The sequence below is a fragment of the Tympanuchus pallidicinctus genome, unplaced genomic scaffold, assembly GCF_026119805.1.
Source record: "Tympanuchus pallidicinctus isolate F22 unplaced genomic scaffold, pur_lepc_1.0 scaffold8, whole genome shotgun sequence".
In the NCBI taxonomy this organism is placed as follows: domain Eukaryota; kingdom Metazoa; phylum Chordata; class Aves; order Galliformes; family Phasianidae; genus Tympanuchus; species Tympanuchus pallidicinctus.
In genome coordinates this window covers 24,859,456-24,874,102 of record NW_026294802.1, presented here as the reverse complement: position 1 = coordinate 24,874,102, position 14,647 = coordinate 24,859,456, and the positions used below count along the sequence as shown (strand labels likewise).

Here is a 14,647-nt window from a genome sequence, read left to right as displayed (position 1 = left end):
TATACACTGTATCAATAGAGTAAGCTTTAGATGGTGCCCCGGTGCACAGCTTCAGCCTTGTTCCACCAGGAGGGAAGATGCTTTTCATGTACCATGTTGGTGTACTGAAGTGCAAAGCTTCAAGTATAGACACAAGGCAAATTCATATCTGCAAACAACCTCAGCAGTACACAAAGTCAGTAATGTAGATGTAACTTTTCAAGGTCAGAAAGATAAGTGAGGTTGAACTTGGAATACAACAGAGCAGAAATTTTGTGTTTTCCTTTGAAAAAGATTTTGTATTTTACTGATCTTGTTTTATCCGTATGATGAATATGAAACAAACCCTTTTACTTTAAGCACCCAGATTGAGGATTTATGAATTCCCTGTACTTAATTTAGAGGTTGTATTATTAAGTAATTTTGAGTTATTTCCCCACAAGCCATACATGGTAAGTCACTTCATCAATTGTTGGTTTACCCAGGGCTACTTTTAGCTAGCTTCTTTCCATTGAAGCAAAGGTAATTCGAAAGAACTCTGATTATGTCTGTGGAAAAATCCCTTGCGATGTTGTTTGCTGTGTTCTACCAATGTTACTAATTATAACAAACCTAATACTTCCTTGCAGGATAAATAATGTGCAGTTTGTTTATTGATATTAATGTGGAGTTTCTTCCGTATCATTTAAGACCACTGTTGTATTGAGAATATATAATTGAGTGTTTTTAATTGTATTTGTTAGGACCTGGATAAATGACCATGGATTCTTGGAAAATAAATATATAAAATGCAAAATTTTATTATGTAATTAGTATTGAATTTAATAACTTCATTTTTTCTGGAAAATTTTGATTAAAAGCTGATTCACAGCTCCTTATTTATTATTTATCAAAAAAGTAGCTCAAACTTTGAAATGTTACACCGTTAAGTATTTCAAGATGTTTCCATTCAAAGTATTCTGTATAGGTATGTGAACATATTTTCCCAAATATTTTGTGTTTTAACTGACGTGGTTTGGTCTGCAAAGTAAACCTGATGAGGATAGATTCTCAGCTGAGAAATATAAATGCTGGACCCTTACTAAGTGACTGCATCACCAGCTCTCTAGCCAGTTTTCCTCTTATGTGTCTGGGATTTCTAAAGCAAGTTGATTGAGTTACCTCCCTTAATTTCATACTAGTTGTTAATGCATACATTTTAGGTCCTTGGCATTGAATAGTTTCTAACAACTTAATTCCTGATTTTTCAAAAGTCAGCTGTCTTTTTTTTTTTTTTTTTCAATATGAGTGATTTTTTATTCTGGCAATTTAATCTGAAATTATTAGTGCAGGCTTTAGTATACCTAGCTGAGCTCAGTGCAATGTTAAATGTAAAATACTTCACAAAAGAGGAATGAATCACTTTCGAGGTTCTGTCATAGAACAGAAAGGGGTGAAAAAATGGAAAAATAATTGTAAATCAGGATGTTAATCTATTGCCTTTATAAAGGGCAATGTACAGTACCAAAAATCTTAAATGTTGTCAAAAAACAATAAGCTTAGTTCAGTCATCGTTAAGTCTGAACATACGAGTGCTAATTACATGCTGCCTTCAGCTGAGAGAACATAATAGCAGTTGATAGGCACTTGGCACCTTGCAAGATCCTGGTTCCCTAGGCACACAAAACTTGAAAGGGAGCAGCATTTGGCAGTATCAGCCTCTGGAAGTGTAATTTCCAGCTTAGCCTGGTTTAGTTTGTCAAAGAGAACTTCTGGCTTACATGTGCTCATGCTGACCTGCATGTCCATGCCAAATCCTTATAGCGTCGTAAATTTGGCATAAGTGAAGATACTTTTGACATAGAGACTCAGTTGGATCAATAGTCAAGCATAATAGCTAGATATCATAGAAAGTGAAATGATTTTTGCTTCTGTTAGACTTACACTTCAGAATGACCACTTTGCTGAACACAACTTTTAGTCTGATTTTTAAATGAGAAACTATGAAATAATATAGATTTTGAGCAAATTTGATTGCAATGAAGTGAGAGAAGAGTTTGAAATAAGACAAGGCTTTCAGTCTTCAAACACATTTCTACATCTCTCCATGGTTACTTTTTCAAGCAGAGTACACAACTCTGCCAAGAGCTGGGGATGGGAGAAGATTCACTCTGGGGAGCCGAATTATTATGAGAATGTACTAAAAAAGGTCATTTCTCCATGGTTTTTGCTAATGTTTGTATGTGGATGTTTTAATTTTTATTTCTTCCTTCTATGTCCTCCTTGTCTGTGTTGTGTCTCATGACTGTTCTGGATTGTCACTTGCGGTAGGTTTACTTTGCTATTCGGATGCACCTAGTCTAAAGCTCTGATACATATAGTCTTCTGACAGCTCTGGCTCCTCAGCTGAGATTTGTATGTAGTAGCTTTGGTACACACATCAAGAGGCTGAACCAAACTGATTGGGTATTTTCTTGGTGGGGGAAGGCTAGAGGAGGGGAAAAGAAGGGGTTGTTATTTTTTCTGTAGTTCAAATATTTCGTCAAACTGTACTAGAAAGCTCAAGTTTGAAATCAATTGGTACCTAAAAATAACTTGCTAGTGTTATTTCCATCTGCTATAAATGTCACCGTATTAACAGTAGACGGAAGCAAAAAGTGTTTTTTGCTGTCTTTTTCTTAGCATCAGTAAAATTATTTGTACCCCATGAAACTTGCTGTGGGCTGTCACATCATCCCAATATAGGGCACGTGCTTTAAGTCCATAGTACTCCATGACAAACTTTTACGTGATCTTACTGCAGATTTCTCTGGGTGCACCTGAGTGACTACTGGCACTAGCATTTTTATGAGATCTTCCCATCACACTTTTCTTCCTTGTAACTTCCCAGTGTCTTCCATGCATCCAGTGGCTTCTTTTTACCTTAAGAAAAAAAGCCCCAAACACCCAGTCCTAGAGACGATGTAATATCTGCTGATTTATTGGGTCTGATTATAATGCATTGGTACAGCAAAATTCTTGCTTAAGCTCAACCTATGGGCTGAGGAAAGAATAGACTTAATCATTTCAGTCATGAACAGTGGCACTGAAAAATTACTAAAATTTAGCTCTATTGCTTGGAGATTGGTTGCTGTGGTCATCTGAACCTTTTATTAGGTCAGAAAGCATTTTTGGAGAAGGAGATTTAATATCTCAGTCATTCCTCATTGCATCAGGCTGAAACACCGTCACTAGTGAAACGTTTTTGTTTTACAATGGATGTGTCTGCTAAATGAAACAGGAGACCTGGGATCAGGTATATGTGCTATACTCTGGAATATACAGAGTATACTTCTGACTTTCTGTGGCCTTCAGTTGTTCACGAAATTCTTTGGATCTTTATTTTTCCTTTATGTAGGCCTTTCTTTTCCACTGGGGTTAAGTACTAACTTCATCACAATATTATGTTAGTTTTCATGTATTAATTACAGTGAACTTGTGGAACGTTATAAAGTAATACAATAGTGAGAGCTGCAATTGCAACAGACAGTTTCAGCAGTAAACCCTTTTTCCTTCAAAGGAACAAAAATGCTGAAGACCTTTTTCATGTTAGGTACCTTCAGAAATATTTCAAAGTCATGTATGTTGACCTTGTAGCTTAAGGAAAGTTAGTAAAATGAGGTCAGTAAAATCTGCACCATCTTCCGAAGAGCCTGTACTTCACTTAAAAGGAACCCAAGCCTTTATTACTAAGTATAGACCAGTAGGATCTTCTGTGGGGATAGGAACACTTCCTGACAGCAGTCTTTTCTTCTGCAATGTTTCTTTATATTTGTTTTCCCAGTTGAATGCTTAGAGAATAGTGAGAATTAGGGAAGGCCACCTGTCAGTCTCAGCAAGGCAGTTCCCATTTGTTGGTATCTTCAGCCCATGCTGATGACGTTCACCACGGTTTATCTGCAATGCAGTGAAGTATCTTAATTCACACTCAGAAAGACAGCATGTGCTGCACAGTACAGTGTGGAAAATTAGTCAAACAATGTGAACAGGTCTTTATTAGAAAACAAGCCCTATTATGTACTGTGATGGTCAAAATGGGTTGATTGGGTCCCATTTATGTGTTAATTCAACCTCAGACTCAAAGGACTGTCCTACTGCTCTTTTTTTTTACCCATCTCAGAAGCCAACTGTTCGGGATGGATAAAACTTCCTGAGAAAATGTGAAAGCAACATGTTTATGAAGATGCAATGTTATATATAAGTACATTCTACAAGGTTTTCTGCAAAATTCTTATTTAGCATAGGTTAGTATTAGACTTCATAACCTTGGAACTGTGAAAGCAACATCTATGAGCCACATGGCTGGGCTTATTTGCATTCCTATCTCTTCCTCTCAGCCACTCCCAAGGAGACAGAGGAGCCTGCTGTGCACGATTCCTACATTTCTTTTTCCCCCCTTTCAAAAATATTTTTCCTATTAAATAACTATATAACTATATATAATAGTTACTTTTATTGTAACCTATTGTACTGTTAGGATAAAATGAAGATACAGACTTACATGTCTTGTTTTCTGTACTGAAGGTCTTACCATAGGAATCTTCTATAGTCATGGATGTTTGTATCTTGCATTCTTTTGATTAACAGACCAGGTTTTGAATTGTTTATTCAAGACCAGAGTCTGCAGGTTCCTAATGAGTTGTGTCTAGGAGGTATGCAATTATTCCATAAATTAAGTGATTTGAATCACACTCTCAAGACATTCACATGTATCCACTGATTATGTGGAGAGCTGAGCTCCTACACTAAGTGCCTGAAGTTATTGGAAATGAGTAACGTACAACAGGAACAGCAGTTCATATTAATGAGGTATGAACTTCAAACCCTAAAGGGAGTATTTATTTGTTTAATTTTTAAGCAAGGCATGTAGTCTTTTCAAACGGAAAGGTGAATAATGTCTATGAATAGTAGAATAACCTTCAGGTACAAGAATATCAGATACTTGATAAGGTTCCGTTTAAAGGATGGTCAAAGCTTATCTCTTTTTATATGAATAAGCCAAAAGGACAGTTCTTTGCCAACTCCTTCTTCTTTATATCAGTGTAGCACCCAATAAATCATGTCCAGCTATATTTAGATTAATTTGCATTGTTAAATAGATGTAGCACTAATTATATAGTATGACAAATTTTTAACAGAAATAAATTTAGTACTCAGAATGGTCCTCCCATGCCCAGGAGCCAGCTCTATCCCAAAGCATGCTTCCATCTGGCCATCTGCCATTCGTTTGGGAAGGATGTAGAACAATTGATTGAGCAGCATGCACTGGCCAAGCAGCCTAAATCTGCCTCCTACTCACAGCCTGCTGCTTAGCACAATGAACCACTGCCATATGGGAAGTGGGGGCAGAGCATGCTACCATACTTGCAAGAGCACTTGCATCTTTTTGTTCATGCACATGGGCCCTGTGGTCAGGCATGATCCACAGGGTGAACTTCCAAAATAGACCCCTGGGTTAACACAGACACTGTCTGAGTCTTTCAGCAAATAAACAAAAAAGCAAAAAGCAAAAGAAAAATATCAATTTGAGGGCTTAGAAGTTCCAACTTGAATTTACATGTCTGTATTTTACATTTGCTACATCCCTCTGTTAAGACAAAAGAAATCAGTATTTCAGTACTCGAACAATTCAGTGAGCTTTTAAGCTGAATGTGATGGCCTCATGTCAGAGAGGTCCTAAAGAAAGCAAGCCTTTGGATAATCCAGCAGACCATTTAAAACCTGGATAACAAGCATGGAAGTAGTGTCAGGGCATCGCATGCTGGACGCAGCAGGGTCATTCTGTGCATCAGTGTGGCCCACTGCTACTGAGTGAGGCCAACAGTCTTACAGCATTAATGGCAGAGTCAATTTCACAGAGGCCAAAACCTGGCTCAGCCACTGGAAACCCATGCACAACATGCTCTTTAAATTAACTCATGGAGAGAAAGCAGATGCTGAAAGAATGAAATGTTGCCTTTCCTTCTGAGGGACTCTGGTAGAAAATGTGTTACAATTGCAGTCTTTTCTGTTTTGTGAGAGGGAATCAGCCAAGATTTTTTAAAGGCTTTTCTTTTGCCCCAGGATAAAAACTGGCCACATCAGAACTGTGGTGTACTTGAATGTGAAAGAAATTGATAAGAAATGCACCACCATTAGGTGCAGCCATTCGTAAGTATGGACATCAATAGGACGAAAAATTGCCTTTCTGATAAATTCATTGTTGGACATGGCACAGAACATTCTCGCTACAAAATAATATTGTTTTCTTCCATTCAACTCAGCAGGCATTGCACAAGCCTGAGGACTGGACATCACTCATATGTTAAAAAAACCTCCTTTACCACGTGAACAAGAAGACTGATTGACAGGGCAGATGTAGAGGGAAATCAGACTGCAGCATGCACCGTGGTGAAATAACCTTGCAGGCTGTAGTCAACATTATGTTTTCCTTCCTGACATGTCTCCTTGCTTACTGGTGAATTTTTTCCTTACATGAGAGGCCATAGTTCACCCCATGAATGGAATCAACCCTTAAACACTGCTAATGAAAATCTTTCTGTATCTACAACAGTGAAAGACACTCTGCTTGCAGTCCTAAATAAACTGTGAAGTGAGCATTAACAAAGACACAAAGATAACTGAGACCAGAATCAAAGAGCAAAGTGTACCTTCTTGGGTCTTTTCCTCCTCACAGTGACTCAGATGAGTTTGTGACCTCTGCCTTGCTTTGCAGGAGGCTGTGAAGTACACTCTGGGGAGACATTAAATAAAAACTATGCATGGAGCTGTTTTATCTCATGTGCATTGTGCTTTGTGGAGGATAGCAGTAGTAAAAACCCATTCACAGGGTGTGGGTCCACTGGTGGAGCTGAGCTGGAAGCAAAGGGTGTTCACAGCACCAGAAGGGCAGCGTCAGTGCCAAGAGGCTTTTGCTGCCTGGTGCAGTGAAGCAGAGAAGAAGCCCAGGAAATGCAAGAACCCAGTGCAGGGCATGGAGTCTGCAGGACTGCAATCACAGGCACTGCTTTGGGTTTTCTTTCCCTTTTTTTTTTTTAATGCAAAAAACGAAACTACAAAAAAAAAAAAAAAAAAAAAAAAAAAAAAAATTGAAAATGAAGCATTTTCTTTATAAACCCAGAAGAGGAGACTATAAAACCACCCTTAATTGTGTTACAGAAGCGAAGAAAGAACCAGTAAATTGAACTGTGGATCTCTGCTGTAATTTAGCTCTATTTGTTGTAGAAGTCACTACAGAGTAGATGAGCTTGGGAACAATTGACTAAGCATGGCGCAGAAAAGAAAATCCTAATGGCATATGTAAATTTATGTCTGTGCCCTTGGTTCAAACAAGTTACAGAGCTCATTCAAATAAGGATTAAATGAGGGGTTGCTCAAAGAATTCATTTTCCAGCTCTAAGGAAACATATTATATATTGTGTGGTTCTGTTATAGTCCCTGGCACAACAGAACTTCTCCCACTTGCTGATTTCATTACATGTGAATGTGTCACCTTGTAATGGTTGTATTAGACTAACAAAATATAAATATTTTTTTTTTACATTCTTATCTACATACAAGCATACTTTTTTCAGACACTTACACAAATGTAAGAGGATATGGACATTTCTTTGCAGTTTATTTCTGTATGTTCACCTGAGTGAACTTCTTGGTCTTTCATAATTAGAAAAAAACAAATGTTTTTCAGCATGATGAAATAATAGATTTCTATGCTGCTCTGTATATATGACAGGAATTAAAAATGTCATAGAATTAAAAGAATATTTAGAAACCAAAGGGGCTTATATTTTTCTGCACTGTAATTCAGGCTTTCTGATCACGGTTGTGTCTGCTGAAGTGGCTTGAGTTGGAAGTTAGTTTACAATTAAAAATATTTGATTTATTTTAAAACCAATAAAATATAGCTGCTTATTTTAATTGATTTTAGAGATACAGCAATAAGAATCAGCATAGTGTGATGTTGTGTACTGTAAATTGAGGGTTGCAGTGCTATTCCATTATTGATCTTTCAGAAAATCTCAATACGAAATAAGAATCTCTGTGGGGTGTTTCATGTACTTTGAAGCAATTCAATCCCTCTTCCTCTTTGAAACACAGCAGCAGCATCACACATGAGAAAATTCTGTGCTTCCCTTGACCCATCTGCTTAAAGCATTGTCCTCTAATCCGAAAGCAAATTCCTCTCCTGAACTTAAAAACTGTTACATGCAGACAGCTTTAGAAGTAAGCATTTGTCATTTCTTCCCTCCTCCTTCCTCTCCTAAACCTTGGACAAATCTGAACGCCATCTCATTCTTAGCGTTTCTTAGTTCTTCGGTGTTTCTGAGTCAAGGTCAAGAAGAATTATATAGCTACTCGGCTGATGTGAGTAACATGAAACATTTTCCCTCTCTCCTGGGAAATAGCTTTCACCTTCCAATAGGACTCTCATAAACTATGGAGGAGTTTACCAATCATGCAATGTTTTGTGTCTGCACTTCAGCACTCCCTTGCAAGAGTTCTAAGAACTCCTTAGATTCCCTTTGTATTTTCTGAAGACATAGTAAGAATTTTTTCACAGCCAAACCTCTCACATTTCCTGATGTGATCAGGTATGAAGAAGAGTGTATAGTTTTTCTGAAGAGAATATGGATGTGTAACTTTTGCCTTGTTGCGGCGATAGTTACAGATGCCTCATAGCTGGAAAGGATCACAGAAGGTTCCCTTTGCAGTCTCCATTTTGTTCCTGAGGAATGGCTGCAGGATTGTTCTGCTCAAACCAAATCCAAGCCAAAAGTAGGTGTAATAGCAGAAGGGACAACGCTTATCCCAGAATCAGGGATATCCTGGAGCTGTTTATCATTCTTCTGTCACGCAGTCCTCTGCTAGGGTGGTACTGAGATGATTCAGTGAGTCTTGGAGTTCACATCCCATTCTGAGTTAATGCTTCATGTTGTCTCCAAGCTCTGATCAATGTGATTGCTTCACTGCAATTGAGTCACATCTTTTTTTTTTCTTTCTTTAATTTGTGATTACAGAATCTCAAGATTATTTTTATTACCAATGAAAGAAAGGTGGTTGGTGTAATCATGTCACTCCATATTCTGAAATTCCCATGTATAGTCCTGCAGGATTTGTGTCCAGACTGGCTGTGCTCCAACATTATCTTCTTGCTACGTTTGTTGTTGTGGAACAACAACAGGGAATTCAGCTCTGCAATTAAAATATCTCAGAGTACTATTAGATAGTCCAGTCCTTCCAAACACAAATGGTTTAGTTCAGAAAGTATTATTTTTCCAACATTAGGGGTGATTCTCATCTGCTGTCAACCTTTCCCACTGATTGCAACATCATGGAACACTGTAATTTGTGTTCCTAGCAAAGAGTCCATCATTCACTAACATTCAGATATTTAACTCTAACACAGCTCCTCATCTTGCATCAATCAATGTTGCTGCATTGATTTCAGTTGAGCCATGCCAGCTGAATTGCTATCTTTTTTCCAAAAAGTAGAAAAATAATTGCTTAATACTGTACAGTTTTCAGCCTGACCTTTTGAATTTTAGATCCGGCTTCTGAAAAATTACGTTTTCTACTTCAGAGATCAATCTTTCCTCTTACCACACCCACACCACTATTGCGTGGCCCCCGCTTCCTTCATGGCTGAGTGAGAATGCTAATGCTTTTCTGCAGTTTTTATTTTGTTTTCACAAACCACCATCAGCAGTAGGTACTGCTATTTCCTAGCCTCACTGTCTCTTCAGCTATAAAGCTCTGGCTGCAACCTATTGTATATAAATGCTGTTGATTTCTTCAGACCACATCACTTTGTGAAAAAAAGAAGGAACAAAATAAAACAGATCAAATCTTATTATTGCACTCAATAGTCTGACTGTGCAGGCAGAAGCTCCATATTGAAGGAACTTGAATCCTGACAGGGCTCTTACAGATAAACATATACCAGCGTGTGCAAATCAGAATTCTGGCTGAATGCTTTCATTATCATTTCCTTGCTTTAACAATCTAAACTTTATTTTCACATTTTCCACAATAATTTCTCATCATTTTTGTGCATTTTTCAGTTCTTACACGGTATAAAGCTGCATATATAGGTGTAATTTGTATGGTTTAATAGTTGTATAAATTCCCCTTTTCACAATGCAAATACTTCTGCTTTCTGGTACAGCAAAACAACAACAACAAAAAAAGATGACATTATTTAGTATTTTCACTGTGTAACTGCTGCCTCCTTTGAAAATAGCAGGTTTTATGTAATAGCTAAAACTGTAAACAGTATTTCTGTATTTTTTTATTTTTTTCCAAGCAAACTGCAATCAGTTTTCAATCAATTTGGTTCAGCTATGCTTTACAGGAAGAATGAATAAAAAGGAAACTGGTCTCGGGAGGGAGGGAAAAGGAGAAACATGCATTTGCTAATGGCATGGTGATACCTTTGCTTCCATATTCATTCTAAATAAACATGAAAAATGTTTGGTGTATGATTGTAGGAAGAACTCATCCACAACACATGCTCTTTATCATAGTAATCCTACAGAAGTGTGTTGCCAATTGCAAGTGATTCACAGCATGCACAATCAGGTTTCACATTGCCAAGATATCCTTAAGTTGAATGAATTGCGTGACTTTGCTTATTTAATAGCATGTTTGCCTCCTTGTGCCTCTTTAAGAGACGGTGTGAGCCCAGAACAATTCTTTGGTATGAAGTTGATATTTTCTTTCTACTTTCAGGTTTTATGACAGTTGTTGCTTGTAATATTCCAAGAAGCTTTCTTCCTACTTGCATTGCTTGCTTGCTGATTTACTACATATTGAGCAACCTGAATAGTATAAATATACATATGTAAACTGCACATTTGGATTTCGGCCATCATGCTTGCTTTTAACGGCTTCAAAATTTGTCTGATTTAAACTAGTACTTAGGAGTTAACTTTATTTATTAGTTCTACATTCCTTCTTTCTAGGCTCTCAAGGATGATGATGCTGAGACTGGGCTGACTGACGGGGAAGAGAAAGAAGAGCCGAAAGAAGTGGAGAAACTAGGGAAAATCCAATATTCTTTGGATTATGACTTCCAGAACAATCAGGTTTGAAACAACCGACCTGTAACATTTCAGTTGTCTGTATGCAAGGGGAGAATGAACTTATACCTGTAGGTACAGTAGAATTTTCTGAAATCCTTACTGAGTAAAGGAAGAACAAGACTGCAGATGCATGACAGAAGTATTACTAAATTAGCATACAGCATACTCTGAATTCATAACTTTAATCAAAATTGAGAACAGTTTCATGTAGTTATTATTAATAATGTATTAAAGTGTCACCAGTCAATATCGAGCTACATTATACTATGAAGCTTACATGTGAACAGCAAAAGATAGCTTCTGCCTCTAGGTATTTAAAACATAAGCAAACAAAAGATGTGAGGAAAAAGAAAGGGGCATAAAAGTAATTGTCCCAATTTATTCATCAGTAGATGTTTTAACAAGTTCATAAAATTACTAGAAGTAGCTTTCTCTCACTGCTTCATGTCCACTTTGCCTTATTAACGCGTTATCTCAAATTCTGTTGTTCTCCATGAAAGCACACCTTTTTGATAAAGCAAATTTTGTTAGGAACTGAAAAGCAAATATAAACTTCTGTCCCTCTCAGAACAGTAAAGTTGAACAGGAAAAATCTCCAGTCAAGAGCTGATTTTGAGAGCTGTATTTTATGAAAGGATATGCAATAGGAAAGATACAAATCCATGGGTGCATGTAGTATTGAACACAGTAAATTCACGAGGTATGGATTCCTGTTTTATTTTGCTATTCTAAAACGTGCTGCAGTTTGAAATTTATTGAAGGATAGATGATTGCAAGAGTGGAAAAGGTGATTTGAATTCCTAGAGAGAACAATATAGGTTTGATATTGCTTGAAACTCAAAGCCAAAATTGAGGTTATTAATTTGTTGCAGGGTTAAAAGACAAGATAATTAACATACTTCCTAGAGCATGTTGCCTCTGTTTTAGCGAGACAGATTTTAGTAGGGAATTGAATTGCTTTTCCAATCTGTTAACTACATACATACCATAGATTTGTTTTTCACTCTTTGATTTAAAAGACTCATGTATGTTTATCCTCAACCTATCCATGTATTCATGAAATGTGCATCTAGAATAAGAATGTGAGAGAAGAGCAAAGGTTCTCTACTTATGACTAAATTAAATGATCTCTAGAGGCCCATACTTTGGAAATCATGCAGGCCACACAGTGGATTTAAAACTAGAAAAAGTAAGTCCAGCTTTGAGGAATCTCCCAGAAGCCAGGAGTTGCTTTCTTTATTTAGCTGTAATATTCTTTATTCCATTTGTTAGATCTTCTGTTTCCAATTTTAAGCAGTTCATTAATGAGAGGGGCCAATATGTTGTGACTGAAGAACTGATATAGAGGAAAGTATTCTCCCAGCTCCTAATCACTTGTCTCTAGATTGACCTTGAAGAGTCAATTGAATACTTACTTTAGTTTCATGTCCATGAAATAAGAATGAAAAGTATTTTCTTACTCTTCATTATTCTTATGCAGCCTAGTGTAGGCTGGGATGTCTAGACAACATATCATATGACTTCATCTGTTACACTGAAAGATGGCTGTGGCATTTACACGTTTCAAATGTGCTTCAATCCTATTTTTAAAATGTCTTAAGAGATTTAAGATACTAACTTCTCTATCTTATAGTGAGATTAAGAATTGTCATTAGGACTTAGTTAACAATGGCTAGTTTTCATGGGATTTCATTTTGAAAATATTGTCCCTAGATTACAGCCCAAATCAAGCTATATATACAGCAAGAGAAATTAAATACAAGGAAGACTGGAAGACCCATTTGCTTTCAGTTAAGCTCCATCTTAAATCTGCTTTTGATATATTACCTTTTTGTGTTTTGAGGGGAAAGGTTAAGTGTTGGTGATTTAGAACACAAATTCTGCAGTCAAAATTAGACATTCTTGATTGTTTAATAATGTGATTTCTATTCATGGTGCCCAGCGTAGAAAAATAATGCATAAGAGGCAATAGCAATTGAAAGTTATTTGATTGCAGTCTTTAAAAAGATGAAGTCTGTATTTATCTGTAATCAGCTGCCCTTTGAAAACCTCTTTTCCACTTAAAAACAGCTTTTGTACTGTCTGCATCTGCCATAATTGATTTTCAAAAGTCTGTAGTGTTGCTTCATTTTGCCTTCCTTGAAGGTCGGGGAGAACTGTTTTTCATAACCCAGAAATAGAGTGTGGATGTGTACTTCTCTGATACAGGGTGATTTTTTTTAGCTGTTCTGTTGTTTTTTTTTAATAAACATCTCTTTGAAATTTCATTTTGCTCTTTTTCTGTCTTTTCAGCTTCTGGTTGGAATTATTCAAGCAGCTGAGCTGCCTGCATTAGATATGGGTGGTACATCTGATCCCTATGTGAAAGTGTTCCTGCTGCCTGATAAGAAGAAGAAATATGAAACAAAAGTCCACAGGAAGACTCTTAACCCTGTTTTCAATGAGCAATTTACATTCAAGGTATTATTTTTTATATATAATTATTGAAATATTTTTATTTATCCACTGTGTATCTCATGCTGGACTACTAAGTTAGATAACCTAGATAATTGGCAACTGCAGCATAGCGTAGTTATTTTCCCTGTTTTTTCTCTGATGTTCGATCTTATGATGAAAATAATGTAACACAAGGACAGATCTCAGCAAGTGTAAAAAGCAGAGTTTGATTTTAGGCATTTCAATTATCCTAATTTATGAAAATCTGATCCATGTCTCATGACTGGATGAAACTTACCAGAAAGTAGGAAAACAGTGCCACTTCGACAAATGTCAGGTGAATTTCACTAAACCAGCATTTGCTTTAAATATCTCTGTAGCCTGATTTATGAATTTCAGTATACCATTTCTTTTTGCCTCAAAAATAAATGAGAACTCATGGAAGGTAAATGAATGAAGGAATATATGGCAGATTAATCTTACTAGACTTTGTCATAGCTATTCTTTACCATGCTACTTTACATGTGAATAGAAATCACATCTTGGCTTAATAACATATGTATTAAATAAATGTAGCTAACACCCCTACGTTGTAATGTTTAAGTTGTTCCAGTTGTTCCCCTCAATTGTGTCTTTCTAAAACTGTAGCCATACCTATACTCCAGTTAAATGAAATAAAGAAATTCTATTCAGTATGTTTCAAAGGGCTTCTCCTAATATACATTCCTCTGCTGTTACTGGAGGCCTTTCTATCTTATAACGACAGCCACAGATTGAAAACAGGAACAGTGAAAGACTCAGGCTATGTAATCATTCAATGAGAAAGATATCCCTGGAGGCCACAACTACTACTGCATATATAAGCTTATGTTTTCCCTTGAAGATGTTCATAAAAATAATCTTTTGTGGGGAGTTACTTTTTTCTTGAGCTTTCCTAAGAGACTATTTAAAAGAAAACAGTGTTATAAATTACAGATTCCCGTGCAGCTCACAAAAGAAAAGAAAGAATCAATAACGCTGTCATCTAAAATGAAGACACAAAATATAAATCAGAGCATCCACTCTTGGCCTATAATGTCCATTTATTTTAAGTCACATCGTAACATGCAAATTTTATTCTACAGAAAAAATGT

The 14,647-nt window shown here is 36.6% G+C and overlaps 1 protein-coding gene across 2 annotated transcripts in view; it reads left to right on the top strand.

Annotated features, from left to right (window-relative positions):
- The window catches only part of SYT1 (synaptotagmin 1), a 338,118-nt gene that overhangs the window by 250,427 nt on the left and 73,044 nt on the right, over positions 1–14,647 (top strand). The window contains exons 6-7 of one of the 2 annotated variants that reach the window (XM_052667309.1): positions 10,968–11,081; positions 13,371–13,538. In XM_052667309.1, coding sequence (XP_052523269.1) covers positions 10,968–11,081; positions 13,371–13,538 — 282 coding nt within the window. Of the gene's footprint in view, positions 1–10,958; positions 11,082–13,370; positions 13,539–14,647 lie in introns of both variants that reach the window. The other variant, XM_052667308.1, reaches the window with a different exon arrangement.